General features: G+C 43.5%; 1 protein-coding gene across 5 annotated transcripts in view; it reads left to right on the top strand.

Moving 5' to 3' along the window:
• Window positions 1-8,677: 8,677 nt before the first annotated feature.
• The window catches only part of CUNH10orf143 (chromosome unknown C10orf143 homolog), a 106,555-nt gene continuing 99,159 nt past the window's right edge, over window positions 8,678-16,073 (top strand). Inside the window, exon 1 of one of the 5 annotated variants that reach the window (XM_027112964.1) lies at window positions 8,678-8,829. In XM_027112964.1, the coding sequence (XP_026968765.1) occupies window positions 8,761-8,829 (69 nt within the window). In that variant the 5' untranslated portion in view covers window positions 8,678-8,760. The remainder of the gene's footprint in view (window positions 8,830-16,073) is intronic. The other 4 variants (XM_027112965.1, XM_027112963.1, XM_027112967.1 and 1 more) reach the window with 4 other exon arrangements.

Below are 16,073 nucleotides of genomic sequence, written 5' to 3'. Positions count from 1 at the left end.
GTGTGCCTTTGCTTTCGTTTTATAATTTCAAATAGTCAGAAAATATGGCATCTGCTGGCAATCAGTTTATTTTGATAGATAAAAAGGGGTTAATAAAAACCCCTTAGAAATAAAAAGAAGGTGACTAGTAATACATCTTTCGTGGTGCTTTCTTCCAGCTGTGCATACAGAGAGCAAGCTTTTCTACTTCTCCCCAGTAAGTCTTCTCCCCTTATTTTCTCTACCTACCGAGTCATTTATAATCATTATTTCCAACCCACATACTAACGCGGCCTCAGTCATATTTCCACATCCTGGGGGTTTCTCCTTACTATATTGTGAGAGCTGAGGGGCAAAAACACCATATAATTTACATGAAAATACATGCCAAAAATGGATTCTCAAACATAGCCAGTGTGACTTCATATACTTGCAAATAAAAAAATCTTAGGATGAAATATAAAACATCATGCTAAAATTTTAACCTATTGTGGAAACATAGTGTCTCATAGGAAGTACACTGGTGTCTGGCACTTAACAATCATTACCCAGCGATTAGAAGCAGGGGTAGGTTAAAATGAAATACAGTTACTACTTTCTGTTCGAACCTAAAGCTATTGCTTTTAGAAGGCGCGTTTGTGGTTTATTAATATTTCAATTTTTCTACGGCACCTGTTTAGCAGACTATAAAATCCTGGCCTGTGGCGTAAAGCAAGTGTTTACAGTTCCATTATGGGATGGACGGGGGCACATATGTTATACTGTATCATACAAATCTCTGACTTGCACTGGTCATAACGTCTTTCAAATAATTATCTATTTTTGATCATCCCTGAAGAGCATATTTACAATGTCAGGAAATAATATAGGGAAATGGCTCAGATCACAAAGGTCTCCATGTAGAGATATTATTTTGAAAGTTGAAAATGATGGGTTATTATTATTGTTATTCTTATTTGCCTTAATGAAATATTCCTGGATCATTATAAGGATTGCATTTAGAAAAATCTTATACTGAGTCTTGCCATAAAAAAAGTAATAACCTGAGTTAAAATGACGTGGGAACAAAACCATGACCCTTAGGAAGATGAACATGTGCTGACTTTCTGGAGAGACAGGCATCCTTCAGATTACCCCTCTTGGGATGGGGCAGCTGTCCACAGCGCGTGGGCCCTCAAGTCACCTGTGTACTGTTGAGCTGAAGACCAAGGCAGAAGATGCAGGCAGAGCGTGGGGACCTGCAGGCAGTCCTGACCAGCCACTCTTCAGTAACACTTTGACTGTGGCCCAGAAGCAGAAGATGTAATCACCGAGACAAGAGGTGGACTAGTGCACGGCTTGTGCACTCTGTTCTTCCTTGTCCCATTTAAAATCCCAGCGATGTTAGATGTCTTTAGCTAAAAACAGCCCAGAGGGGCCAGGAGGGCAGGGGCACCTGTCTTGAGGCCTCCCTGGGCTGTGGCTGGAGCTGATGCCACACAGCTACCTCTGCTGAACTCATTTATTCACTGGCCTATCTCTGAGTACTCACGCTGGGTCCCGCCTGTGCTGGGCGCTGGGGACACAGATTCTCAAGAGGAGAAGCCCTTGGCCACACACTCCCGTTCATGAACCACTTCGAATGCAAAGGTGGGTGATCAGAATAAAGATTATTCATGTCCGGGTGCAGCAGAGGCTCACCTTGAGGAAGCCAACTGGGACTCTGTACCTGCCAGCAGCGTCTGGAAAATTGTGTGGTGAAATTAAGGCCCTTGGGGCAACTAGCAGAGCCGTTTTGTTTGTTGAACTGTTGTTGTTTATTTGTTTGATCAAACTTACGGAGGCTTTCCACCGGAACCAAAGGCAAGGCGCGCAGAAGGGTAAGAAATCCGGACAGAGTTGTGTCTGAATCCAGGTCTGCCCTTCAACCTTTTGCAGCCCTGGGCACCGCAGGCAACATCTCTGAGCCTGATGTTTCTCTGTTCCTTTACCTGAACATGAAGACAGCCCGAGCCCTGCTGTGTTGCTGGGAGGATGAAGTGAGAGCAATGTTGCAAAATTGACCACTAAAGTCTGTTAACGCCCAGTGTATGGTTATTTCCTGAGTGCCAACTGCAGGCCTGCATCCGCCCAGTGGAGAGCAGTCCTCCTGGAGGGGATATGGAACATCAATGGATAAAAAAAGAAAGCTTCCCACCATCCAGGCATGAGTGCCCTGAGGGACCGGAATCAGGCAGATGGGGTGGGGGCGGGGTGGGCTCGGCTTCTCTCCGGAGGGACGGTTCCCTCGACCTCTGAAAAACAAGAAGGAGAGCTGTTGCAGTTTAGGGAGAAGTGTTTCCAGGCAAAGACGATAACCGACATTGTCATATAATGTCTAAAGAAACTGTGAATTTCAGAGGAAAAAAATAACCTATTCTAGTGCCCAAAGTAGTTCTGGGAATTTTTTTAAAATAAGAGGGCAAGAAGGAAGGGAAACAGCATTTATTAAACACTTATTATGTGCCAGGCTATGTGTTTCTGGAGATATGCATGTGTATAGATACACTATATATATTCTCTGTTACATGCCAACAAGATAAGCAGAGGTAGTCATCTTTTAGAGAGGTCACTAAAGATTTAAAGAAGGAAGGTTAAGTCAATGGAAGAGTAGAAGTAATGACCTTGCAACAGTTGAATCAAAACTGTTTCTGGCACCCTCCTCACAACACATACACAGACACAGACGTGCAAGACACATGCGCATGGGCACAACCCATCTCAGGGAAGCGGAGCTGAGCATGTTATTAAAGACAACCCCCAGCTACTCCATGAAGCTCTGACTTCCCTGGAAGGCTTTATTCCTATTTTACAGATGAGGAAACTGAGGCTCAGGAATGAACACTCCCCCCAGCACACCTCACTAGTTAAGCAAACAAAACCTCTCCACAAACTTCCTGGACTCCGATTGGTAGGTCCAGTGCTCGGCTGGGAAAGACTAGAGATTCCTCATTCCAGCTACAGTGAACTGCGGGCTTGCCAAGTACCACGCATCACGCTGGACACTATACAGACGGTGTCTCACTGTAAACTCGGAGCACTCCACTGTAGGAGGCACCGTTTATATATATATATTTAAAGCTGAGGAATCAAAGCAGCTTGCCCAGGTGCTGGAAATTGGCCAGGTGGAATCGGAGCTCAGGTACCTTCCTCTGAGAGCCGCTTTCCCTGTAGGTGGTGTGCAAGGTGACTGGAAGTGGTGCACAGAGAAACAACTTTTCTTTTAATAGTTAACTTTTATTTATTTTTATTGTGTTAAAATACACAGAACATAAGATGACCATTTTAATCATTTTTAACTGTACAGTGCAGTGGCATTAAGCACAGTCACATTGCTGTGCAACCATCACCACCACCGGTGTCCAGAACTCTGTTCATCTTCCTAATTGAAACTCTGCCCCGCTTAAACACCAACTCTTCATTCCCCTCCCCCAGCCCCTGCTGCTGCCTGTCTGTGAGTCTGACTACTCTGTCCCCTCCCCCAGCCCCCAGGAGCCACCCTGCTGCTGTCTGTGAGTCTGACTACTCTGCTATTTAATAGAAGTGGAATTGTATTGTACCTGTCCTTCTGTGACCCACTTATTTCATTTCACATAATGTCCTCAGGGTTCATCCACGTTGTAACCTGTGTCAGAATTTCCTTTCTTTTAAAGACTGAATAATATTCCATTGTATGGATGGACTGCATTTTGCTTATCCATTCACCCATCTATGGTCACTTGGGTTCTTTCCACCTTTTGGCCACTGTGAATAGTACTGCTATGAACATAGGTGGTCAAGTCCCTTCTTTCCATTATTTAGTGTGTATACTCAAAAGTGGAACTGCAGGATCATATCATAATTTTATGTTTAACTTTTTGAGGAAATACCATACAGTTTTTAATAGTGGCTGCACCATTTTACCTTCTTGCCTTCTCCCCTCGAACAGGGGTCCCAGTTCCCCCACATCCTAGCTAACACTTGTTTGTTTGTTTGTGTTATAATAGCCCTCCTAATGCAGGGGTCCCCAATCCCCAAGTCATGGACCGGTGCTGGTCCGTGGCCTGTTAGGAACCGGGCCACACAGCAGGAGGGGAGTGGTGGACAAGTGAGCGAAGCTTCATCTGTATTTACAGCCGCTCCCCATCACTTGCATTACCTCCTGAGCTCCACCTTTTGTCAGATCAGCGGCAGCAGTAGATTCTCATACGAGTAGGAGCTCAAACACTACTGTGAACTGCAAATGCAAGGCATCTAGGTTGCACGCTCCTCATGAGAATCTAATGCCTGATAATCTGAGGTGGAGCTGAGGCGGTGATGCTAGCACTGGGGAGCGGATGCAAATACAAATCATCATTAGCGGAGAGGTTTGACTGCACAGAGACCATAATAAGTCAACTGCTTGCAGACTCATATCAAAACCCTATCAGTGAGTGGCAAGTGACAGTTAAGCTGCATCTTACAGAGTAGACTGGATATAAGCAACACACTTCGGGTGTCACTGTCTCCCATCAGCCCCAGATGGGACCATCTAATTGCAGGACAACAAGCTAAGGGTTCCCACTGATTCTGCATTATGGTGAGTTGTATAATTATTTCATTATATATTACAATGTAATGAAAATATAAATAAAGTGCATAATAAATGTAATGTGCTTGAATCATCCCCAAACCATCCCCCACCTCCCTGGTCCATGGAAAAATTGTGTTCCATGAAACCGGTCCCTGGTGCCAAAAAAGTTGGGGACCGCTGTCCTAATAGATATGAAGAGGCATTTCATTTGGTTTTTAAAGAATTTTTTTTAATTAATTAATTTGTTTATTTTTATTTTTGGCTGCCTTGGGTCTTTGTTGCTGCACACAGGCTTTCTCTAGTTGCAGTGAGCAGGGGCTACTCTTTGTTGCGGTGCACAGGCTTCTCATTTTGATGGCTTCTCTCGTTGGCTTCTCTTGTTGCAAAGCACGGGCTCTAGGCACGCAGGCTTCAGTAGTTGTGGCTCGCAGGCTTAGTTGCAGCATGTGGGATCTTCCCAGACCAGGGCTTGAACCTGTGTCCCCTGCATTGGCAGGCAGATTCTTAATAGCTGCACCACCAGAGAAGTCTCTCTCATTTGGTTCTGATTTGCATTTCCCTAATGATTAGTGATGTTGGGCACCTTTTCATGGCCATTTGTATGTCATCTTTGGAGAAACGTCTATTCCAGTCCTTTGTTTTTTAAACAAGTTGTTTGGTTTTTGTTGTTGAGTTGTAGGTGTTCTTTTTTTAAATTTTTTTTCTAAAATTTTATTTATCTATTTTTGGCTATGCTGGGTCTTCGCTGCTGCACACGGGCTTTCTCTAGCTGTGGCAAGCAGGGGCTACTCTTCGTTGCAGTGTGTGGGCTTCTCATCGCGGTGGCTTCTTTTGTTGCAGCACACAAACTCTAGGCATGTGGGCGTCAGTGGTTGTGGTGCACGGGCTTAGTTGCTCTGCGGCATGTGGGATCTTCCCGGACCAGGGATCAAACCCGTGTCCCCTGCATTGGCAGGCAAATTCTTATCCAGTGCGCCTCCAGGGAAGCCCCTGTAGGTGTTCTTTATGTGTTGCGGATGTTAACTCCTTATCAGATATATAATTTGCAAATATTTACTCCATTTCTTGGGTTGCATTTCACTGTGTTAATAGTGTCCTTTGATGCACAAAGGTTTTACATTTTTATACAGTTCAGTTTATCTAATTTTTCTTTTGTTGACTGTGTTTTTGGCATCATATGCAAGAATCCAATGCCATGAAGCTTTCTCCTGTTTTCTTCTGTTAATGTATTTAACATATTAGAATAACAAGTCCTTTAAACTATCACTTTATAGATATTTTGTATTATTTTTAAAGTCTTAAATTTTAAGATATTAAGAATTTAAATATACTAGGTAAATAATAGGAGAGGTTTAGTATACATCTTTCGGTTGGTACCCAAATGACTGATGTTTGGTAAATAGTGTGATAAGCTAAACTGCATCCTTCTAAATATACCAATTGTGTTAAAGAAAAAAGTAATCGTGACACTTGTTAAAGAATGATAAGGCAGACTTTACTCAGGGGGACCCCACTGTGACAGGTATAGTGACTACTGAAATGGGCTTTTGCAGGAGTGGAGAGATTGGGCTCAACTCTAAATACAAGGGAAAGTGGTAACTTATAGCCAAGGAGCATGGCGGGGTGGGGGAGTGGGGTCAGTGGATGGAAAATTTCTACGAGGAAACATCAAGGGTAAGAGGAGATTCTAGCTAAACTAACCTAGCAGCATTCTTGCTGAAAGCAGGCCACCATGACCAGACAACCCCTGGGGGATGTTGGAGGATGAGAAGCCCAATCAGAAACCAAGGCTGGGGGCTTCTGGCTAAGTTGCCTTAGCAAGATTCTTGCTGAAACTGGAAAATGCAGGGATGAACACGGGAGCCCAAAGGTCAGAGCCTAGTTGATAAGAGATTTCAGAGGAACCTGAGTAGTTTGGTCAAGGAGACCATCTGTCACTACTTCAGGGACTAAGCGTTTGTACCCCCATTACCCAACGGTTGGCTCAAGCATCTGAAAAAGCAGCCCTAGGTGCAAAGAACAGTGAAATTGAAACTGGACGACAAAGCAGGTCATTTAATCTCAACTGCAAGACACATACATGCAAAGTTTTTAAAGTAGAGGTAGTAATACAGGTCCACAGTAGTACTTTATTTTCAATTCTGAAATGCAAAAAGTTCTAAAACAGAAGTTTCCCCCTAAGTTTGGAGCAAACTCATTGGAACTAACATAAGACTATAGCCTTTATATACCCCACTTCGGGTTAATATTTGTGAATATTCACACATTTTTGCTGCAGAAATATTGTCTTTGATTATATGCCGTTCCAGACCCCGCTGAAGGTGTTTCATGCAGTATGCATACTGCCCTTTAACACAGAATCCAAAAAATTTTGAATTCCAAAACATCTGGCCCCAAGGTCCCCCACCCCCATCTTTATTGAGCTATAACTGACATTTGTCATTTAAGTTTACTGTGTACAATGTAATGATCTGATATATGTATATACTGCAAAATGATTACTACAGTCAGGTAAGTTAACACATCCATCACATAGTTACATTTTGTGTGTGTGTGTGTTGTGGGAGAACTTTTAAAATCTACTCTCTGATCATCTTTCAAATATATAAAGAAAACAGGATTGCTAACTATAATTACCATGCTGTATATTACACACCCAGAACTTAATCACCTTGTAACTGGAAGGTCCCAAGGTTTTTGATACAGGATTAACTAGTAGTCCTAGAAGTACTAGTAGTAGAATCGAGCACTTAGTTTGTGTCAGGCATGGTTCTAAGCACTTTACATTTAATCCTCCCAATACCAGAAGAGTCATCATCTTTTATAAATGAGAAAACTTACGTGATTAGCTACTTAATTTGCTGAATATCCTGCATAAAGTAGCCCAGCTGAGTAGGGATTCATGCTTTTCACCACAACGGGTAAGGACAAGTCTTTGTGACAAAAGATGCCTCCAACTGAAGCAAAATGGTAAATTTACAGTGACTCAAATAACAGAGACAAGACAAGACGTCTGGAGATTGGTGGTCAGCTGGTTTGGGGTTGGTTCAGAAGCTCACATTGTTAGAGCCTGGATGCCTTCCTACTTTTCACTAAGTTTCCAACCAGCTGCCCTCATGGTGATAAGAAGGCTGCAGCAGCTCCAGGGAGCTTCCACTGGCAACAACAGCAGGAAAGAACTAAGCCCCCAACCATCCAGCCCCTTTTTTAAACAGTAAGGAACATCTGTCCCAGAGCCAGCCATGCCCCTAACAGACCCACTAGCCAATCACTGTCAAAGGACTGGCTTATACTAATTTTAGTTAACCAGAAAGGACCTCGGGCTCGGCGATTTGGTGCAGAAGCCGGTGCGGCTCTGCGGTGGGGTACTGGTGCCGGCCGAGCCTGAGCACGCTCCAGCCTGGACAGGTCCCTCGGCTCCCTGAGATGAGGGCAGTGCAGCTCCGCACAGCACTGGGTCGGGGGTGCGATGCCCACGGTTTGGGGACTGCTCACAGAGGGAATCCCACCCCACGACGGCGCGGACAGCAAGGCCTCGGTTTCCCCTTCCGCACAGCCCAAAGGCCCCGGCAGCTCAGGCCTGCTGCCTCAGAGAAGCGGGTGCTCCCGGGGCCTTCAGACGAGAAGCTACCGTACAACGAGCAAACTCGGCAGGAGGCCACTGCGCGGTCTCACAGCAACCCGGGGCCCACTCCCGCCCGGAAGTTGAAGCTGCATCCCCGGGACTACGTCTCCCAGAGACGCCAGAGCTTCTCCCATGCTGATAAGGCCCGCTGCGCCTTCTATCAGCCAACCAGACACAGGAAGACGGCCGCAGACTGGGCTCGGAGACCAATCACAAGAAAGGAGGCGGGCGCTCCTCCAGCCGGTCCAGGGTCTGTAGTCGAATCGTGACGAAACCCTAAGAGTAGGTTCTTTGGAGCCCCACGGCCGACTCAGTGATCGGAGAAGTGACGTTCAGCCCTCTTCCCGAATCAATGACCTGAGGCAAACGTCCCCTCGTCTCCTCAAGGCTCTGGCCTCCGCTACTCCGGCCTGTCGCCTGGGCCCGCCGGGTCTCAAGGGTTCCTTGCGGCGCCCCGCCCCCAGCCCCTCATTGGCTCCCTCGGGGCACGTGGGCGGAGAGGGCGTGGTCGCGGCAGCGTGGGCCGGCGGCGGCACCTTGCAGCCTGTGGGCATGAGAGGCTGGGCGGCCTCGGGCCTGGGCCCGCATGGACCCCCTGGCGCTGGGCCGGTGGCGACGGCGGAGGCCAGAGGAGCTGCAGGTTCCGGGGGACGCGGTGAGTCCCCCGGGGCCTGGGCCTTAGGAACGGGAAGGCGGTGGCTCTCGGCGGGCCCCCACTGGGCCTCGCGTCTTCTGGCGCCTTGCCTGGGAGGAGGCCCGGCCGGAGCGGGGCACGCGCACCTGCTGAGGCGGAGCGTAGTGGGCGGGGCCGCCCCTCAGACCGCGCCTGCGCAGAGATGCGAACCCGGGCGCTCAGGAGCACTGGAGACGTAGGGTCCCTCAGATGTGCGCGGGGCTCCCTGCAGGGTCTCGATGTCTAGGTCAGGGGGGTGTCCTGCGTTCTGCACGCCGCTGTTCCTAAGTCACGCCTCCACGTGCAGACGCTGGACTGGGTGTGGTATGGGTGCCAGGTGAGTAGACACGCCAGTCCTTTGCTGTGAGAGAGCAGGGTAAGAGGTGATCAGTAAGGGGGGCCAGGGCCTAATCAAGCTGGGGTGGGAGGGTAATCGGGTCTCTGTGAGGCTTGAAGGGGAAACAGTGTGGGTAGGAAGCGCGTAGGCTTTTAGGGACCTGAAAGAAGTCCTGTGGGACTGGAGCAGGAGTGCAGGGCCTCTGAGCTGCGCTCTTGTCTAACACCTCTGCCTGCGAATTGCTGTTTCTCACTTCATCTCGTTTATTTCCTTCTAAGAGCAGCAAGGATCTGCTACCATACCGTGCTTCTTAATTGTTTGTCTGCTTCTTCTGGACCTACGGGCTCCATAAGCACGGGGTGTGCCTTCTGAGTTAATGCAGGCAACGTTTTTCTCAAATGTTTTGCACAGCATAGCAGGAGTGACGAGCTTTCTACTCTGCAGCATGTTTCCTCACCACCCACTGCCTGACCACGAGCCAGTATCACTTATGTTCCGTCACAGTGGCGCCCCACTCCCTTGTGCCATATTACAGGGCATAGGTTAAGCTTCTGTAACAGAGGGACTTCAAACCACATTGGCTCAAACCGGATGGAAGTTTGATTCTCCCATACATTACAGTATGGAGGTGAGCCCAGGGCCGTGGAACACAGAGCCGCTAAATATAAGTATGGGACTGGTGGTACCCAGATCAAAGACATCCAAGGACTCAGTTTCCTTTTGTCCGTGGCTTCACCACTCCCTGGGTGTTGTCCTCCAGACAGTGGGAAGTAAATAGTAGAATGACACGATCATACTGACATTTAAAGAGCTAACTCTTTCCACAGAGCAGCTTTGTGGGAAATGAAAGGGATAGTGGTCAGAGGGGAGGCCAGGAATAAATAGATCGTGAGAGGCGACAGAGGTTCAGACAGAGGGGAGTGAGATGGTGACAGTACACAGACTTGGCTGTATATTTTGGAGGAAGAACTGTCAGGTCTTGCTGGTGGAGTGGATGTGGAAGGAAATATAAAGGGAGGAGTCCAGGTGACTCCCAGGGTTGTGACTTGAGCACCCAGATATGCAGTGGTGCTGTCATTGAGGAAAGATTGACGTGTGACTGCAGGAGAAAATGAGGAATTCCTGTTAGGCCACACTGAGTTGTGTGTCTTAGAGACATTTAGCAGAGATGTGGCAGATACTGCCAGCTTGAGCGGCTACCATGTGGGTTATCAGTTTCACAACAATCCGTTATTATACCCGTATTACCAATGAGGAAACTCAGGTACAGAGAGGTTAATCAACTGGCCTAAGGGTGCACAGCTAACAAGTGGTGGCAGTAGGTCTTAAACCCCACTGTCTGCCTCCAGAGCCTGTGTTCTTAACCACTGGGCTATACAGCTTCCCATGGGGGGCTTGTGGAACTAAAACATGGGACTTCAAAACGAAGTCCTAAATTGGCCATAAAATGATGAAAAGTGTGATGCCGTGGGCTGTCAGGGGTGGGGAGCCGGAGGTCACTATTGATCAGAGAGAACAGGAAGGGCTTAATGGAAGAGACCTTGAGTGATCTTTCAGACTGGAATTGCTGAAATTAAACGCCCAGGTTGAGGCTACAACACTTCCTGATTGTGACCAAAGAAGGATGAGGTGGTATCTTATTGCTGTGGTGTATATTGCCTCCTAATTTGATAAAGTTCTTGTTTATGTTGTATTGTGTCCTAGTCTTTGATCTAATAATCCAGATTGAGTTCAATTAAGTAGCCAAGCTCTTGTCCCAAGTTTTCCATTCTCTCTCTCACACACACCCCCCCTTCAGAATTTGGTCACTCAGGAAGTGCAGCATCTTTCCTATCTCTGTGGCAGCCTAGTGGCCCTACACCCTGTGTGTTAAAACCAGCCGTGGAGTTAGGAGCTACAGCCACCAGGACCCATCTCTGGAATGAGTGAGTCTCATGAACCAGAGTCAGGTGCCTCTCCTGTAATCTTGTTAGTGTCCTGATCATGGTAAGGTTGGCTAATGTGGTAACACGTGTAGCAGTTAAATATCAGTAGTGATTATCGTTTCCGTCGGGTAGGCGTTTTTTGAGCATCTATTGTGTATCAGGAACTGTTCTAGGCTCTGGAAGAAGAGACGTGAGGTCCTTGCCTAGGTTGACCCCGTGACTCGGGGCATCCAGTGCCTGGCTCCTTTCAGTCCCTGCCCACCACACTCACCTTTCCTTTAAGAATAGAAGTTTCTGCCTAGAACACCTGAAGATTCATGTCTACTCAGCCCTTCATCTCCCTGAAGACTCTCCTTCCATAAAAGCTCTGTAAAGAGCAAGTTCTCTAGGCAGAGCATACCTGGGCTCACGTTGAATTGATATTTTTTTCTGGTTTAATCTGAGGTGATCCAAGATCCCTTTTCCCAGCTTTTGGTTCCTAGGGATAAGTGGCCATTTCCTGTGTTGTAATTTCTTTCCATTCTTTGTCAATGTCCTTTAGAAATAAAATAGAAGGATACATTAATTGATTGGCTATTGCAGGGTTTTTTGCCCATAATTTTTCTTTCTTTTTATTTATTTTTTAACAACATTATTGGGGTATAACAAACTACAAGTACTTAAAGTGTACAATTTGGCTTTTTGGCTATTATAAATAATGTTTTTATGAACATGTTCAAGTTTTTGTATAGACATATATTTTTATTTCTCTTGGGTATATACCTAGTGGTGGAATTTCTGGGTCATATGGTAACTCTCTAACCATTTGAGGAACTGCTAAATTGTTTTCCAAAGTGGCTGCCACATTTTACATTCCCACCGGCAGTGTATGAGGGTTTCGGTTTCTCTGCATCATCACCAACACTTAGTCTGCTTTCTAAATTGTAACCATTCTAAGTGGATATGAAGTAATACCTCTTTGTAGTTTTGATTTGTATTTTCTTGATAACTAATGATGTTGAGCATCTTTTCATGTGTTTCTTTGGCTATTTGTATATCTTCTTTGGAGAAATGTCTGTCAGATCCTTTGCGCATTTTTAAATTGGGTTGTTGTCTTTTTATTATTAAGTTGTAATAGTTCTTTGTATATTTTAATACCAGTCCCTTATTGGATACATGATTTTCAAAATTATTCTATTTCATACCCCAGTATTTTTCCTAAAAGTCATAGTTTTAGCTTTTACATTTAGATCTACATTCCATTTCAAGTTAATTTTTATATATGGTGTGAGGTAAGGTTCCAACTTCATTCATTTGCGTGTAGGTATTAAGCTGTCCAAGCACCATTTGTTGAAAAGACTATTCTTTCCCCCCATTTAGTTGTCTTGGCACCTTTGCTGAAAACCAACCCACTGCAAAGGTGAGGGTTTTTTCCTGGATTCTCAGTTCTGTTCCATTGATCAGTATGTCTGTCCTTATATCAGTACCATACTGTCTTGATTACTGTAGCTTTATAGTAAGTTTTGAAACCTGGAAGTGAGAGTCCCCCAACTTTGTTGTTTTTCAACATCGTTTTTGCTATTCTGGGTTCCTTGAATTGCCATAGGAATTTTAGGATCAGCTTGTCAATTTCTGCAAAGAAGTCAGCTGGAATTCTGAATTGAATCTATAGATTAATTTGAGGAATATTATCTCTTAATATCTTAACAATATTAAGTCTCTGATCTATGTACATGTGATGTCTTTCTAAGTTTCACTGATTTTTCTCTATTGCTTTTCTATTTACTTTGTCAATAATTTTCACTCTCATCTTCTTTATTTCCCTTTTTCTTCTCATGTTGGGTTCACTGGTTCTTTTGTTTCTTGTGACTGAAGGTGGATTCTGAGGTCACTAGGTGGAGGCCTTTCATGTTTTCTAACGTAGGCACTGACCGCTATACATTTCTTCTTTAGTGAATGTAATGTTTTGTTTTTTATTTTTTCAGTTCAAAATGCTTTATAATTTTCCAGTTGATTTTTTCTTGGATGCATTTGTTATTTAGAAGTGTGTTATTTAGTTTCCAGATATTTGGGGATTTTCTAGAGATCTTTGTTACTGCTTTCTAGTTTAATTCCACTGTGGTCCAAGAACATACTTGGTGTGACTTGAATCCTTTGAAGTTTACTGACACTTTTTTCTTTTTCTAAAATTTAATTTAATTTATTTTTAAAATTTTATTGTAGTAAGAATGCTTAACATGAGATCTGTCCTCTTAACAAATCATAGGTGTACAATCAGTTATTGTTGACTGTAGGTAAGGTGTTGTACAGCGGGTCTCTGCTGATGAATAACTCTCCATTTCCTCCTCTCCACAGCCCCTGGAGTTAGCATTCCAGTCTTCGTTTTGTGAATTTGACTATTTTAGATACCTCGTATAAATGGAATCATGCAGTACTCGTCTTTCATTATCTTGCTTAGCATAATGTCCTCAATGCCCCTCCATGTTGTTGCATATTGTGAAATTTCCTATTTTTTAAGGGCTGAATGGTATTCATTGTTTGAATATACCACATTTTCTCTATCCATTCATTTGAAATGGACATTTAGGTTGTTTCTACATCTGGCCATTGTGCATAGTGCTGCAGTGAACATGGACATGCTAAATGTCTCTTTGAGATGTTGATTTCAATTCTTTTTGATAAATGTCCAGAAGTAGGGTTGCCAGATCATATGGTATTTTTAATTTTTTTGAGGAACCTCCATACTGTTTTTCCTATGAGATGACTTCTTTTATGACTCAAAATATGGTTAGTCTTGGAAAATATGTATTCTGCTGTTGAGTGAAGTGTTCTATAAGTGTCAGTTAAGTCAGGTTGGTTGATAGTTTGGTGTATATCTTCTGTATCCTTAACAATTTTTTTCGTGTCCTATAATATTTTTAATGTTGTAATGGTTTTTGTGAGATGGTATTGAGACCTCTGAATATAACTGTAGATTTGTCTTTTCTCCTTGCAAACAACTTGCAAAAACTCCTTGCAAAAACTTCTATAAGTTTTTGTTTCAGGTACTGTGAAACTCTTATGTGCATATACATTTATGAATTGTATGTCATCTTGATTAAATGACTCCTCTGTCATTATGAAATCACCTTTTATATCCCTGGTAACATTCTCCATTCTGAAATCTATTTTGTCTGATATTAGTACAGCCACCTTAGCTTTCTTTGGATTAGCGTCAGCATTGTATATCTTATTTCACCTTTTTACTTTTAATCTATTTGTATCTTTGTATTAAAGTGAGTTTCTTGTAGACAGTCTATAATTGGGGTTTTTTTGTTACTCAGTCTGATAATCTCTGCCTTTTCATTAGAGTATTTAGTCTATTTACTTTTAATGTGACTGTTAATATAATTAAAGTCTATCATATTGCTTTTTGTTTGTTTTATTTACTTCTTTTTGGTTTAGTAAGATATTTTTTATGATTTCATGTTATTTCCTTCATTGACTTAACTGTAACTTTGTTTTTTGCTTTATGATTTAGAATATGCATCTTCAAATTGTACAGTCTGTCATCAGGTGGTACCATACCACTGTACATGTAAGAACCTTACAATATACACTTCCATCCCTCTCCTCTCTGCTTTTCTGCTCTTGTCCTACAGTTTACCTTGATATATGCTGCAAACCATACTATATTATTACTATTTCTGCTTAAACAGTCAGTCATCTTTTAAAGAAGTTTCAGTAACAAGAGCAAAAACTTACTGTTTGCCCACAGAGTTACCATTTCCAGTGCACTTCATTCTTTTGTGTAGATTCGTAGATTCGTATTTCCATCTGGTTTTATATTTTGGTTTTCTTCCTGAAGGAATTCCTTTAACATTTCTTATAGGACAAACCTACTGGTGATAAAAATTTTGACCTTTTGTATGTCTTTACTTCACCCTCATTTTTGAAAGATATTTCTACGACATACAGAATTCTAAGTTGGTAGTTTTTTCTTTCAGTACTTTAAAGATGTTGCTGCGCTGTCTTCCTAATTGGTTTGTTTCTAATGAGAAATTTGCCGTCATCCCATCTCAGTTCCTCAGAATGTAATATCTTTGGTCTCTGTGTCCTTTTAGTTTTCTCTTTATCAGTGGCTTCGAGCAATTTGCCCATGGTGTTCTTTGGTATAATTGTCTCCATGTTTTTGTGTGTTTGGTGTTACTGGAATTCTTGGATCTGTGGGTTTATAGCTTTCCTCAAACTTGGGACATTTTCAGCCATTATATCTTCAAATATTTTTTTCTGTTTCCCCTCTCTTCTCTCCTACTGAAACTCCAGTTATACATCATTTAAGCTTCTTGAGGTCATACCACTGATGCTCTGTTCTTTTTTAAAAATCTGTTTTTTTTATTTTCAGGTAGTTTCTATTGCTGTGCCTTCAAGTCCACTAACCTTTTCTTCAGTGTCTAATCTGCTGTTGATTATATCCGTTACTTTTTTTTTTTAATCTCAGACATTGTAGATGTCAACTTATAACGTTTGATTGGGATTTAAAATATCTTGCATATCTCTGCGTAGCATTCCAGACATATAGAATACAGTCAAAATGACTTTCTAAATGTCCTTCTCTGCTAATTCTTACACCTGTGTCAGTTTGGGGCCAGCTTTGGTAGGTTGTTCTCTTCACTGTGCATCATATTTTTCTGCTGCTTTGCTGCTCAGATATTGTGAATTTTACCATATGGGGTGCTGGATATTTTTAGATTCCTATAAGCATGCTTGAACTTTGTTCTGGGTCACAGATAAGTTACTTGGAAAAAGTTTGAGCCTTTGGATCATGCTTTTAAGATTTGTTAGGTGAGACCAGAATAGGGCTTGGTCTAGGGCTAATAAGTCCCCACTCCTGAAGCAAGATCTGTGTAGTCTGCCCTCTGCGTCATGAGTCATGAGGTTTTCCAGGTTTGGCAGCAGGGTCAGACAGTATTCCCAGCCATGTCTGAGCACCAGGCACTACTGCT

Source organism: Aethalodelphis obliquidens, unplaced genomic scaffold, assembly GCF_003676395.1.
Source record: "Aethalodelphis obliquidens isolate GAN/ISIS:26980383/991018 unplaced genomic scaffold, ASM367639v1 scaffold11, whole genome shotgun sequence".
In the NCBI taxonomy this organism is placed as follows: Eukaryota; Metazoa; Chordata; class Mammalia; order Artiodactyla; family Delphinidae; genus Aethalodelphis; species Aethalodelphis obliquidens.
Note: the sequence above shows the minus strand (reverse complement) of the source record. Positions and strands in the feature narration are given on the sequence as shown.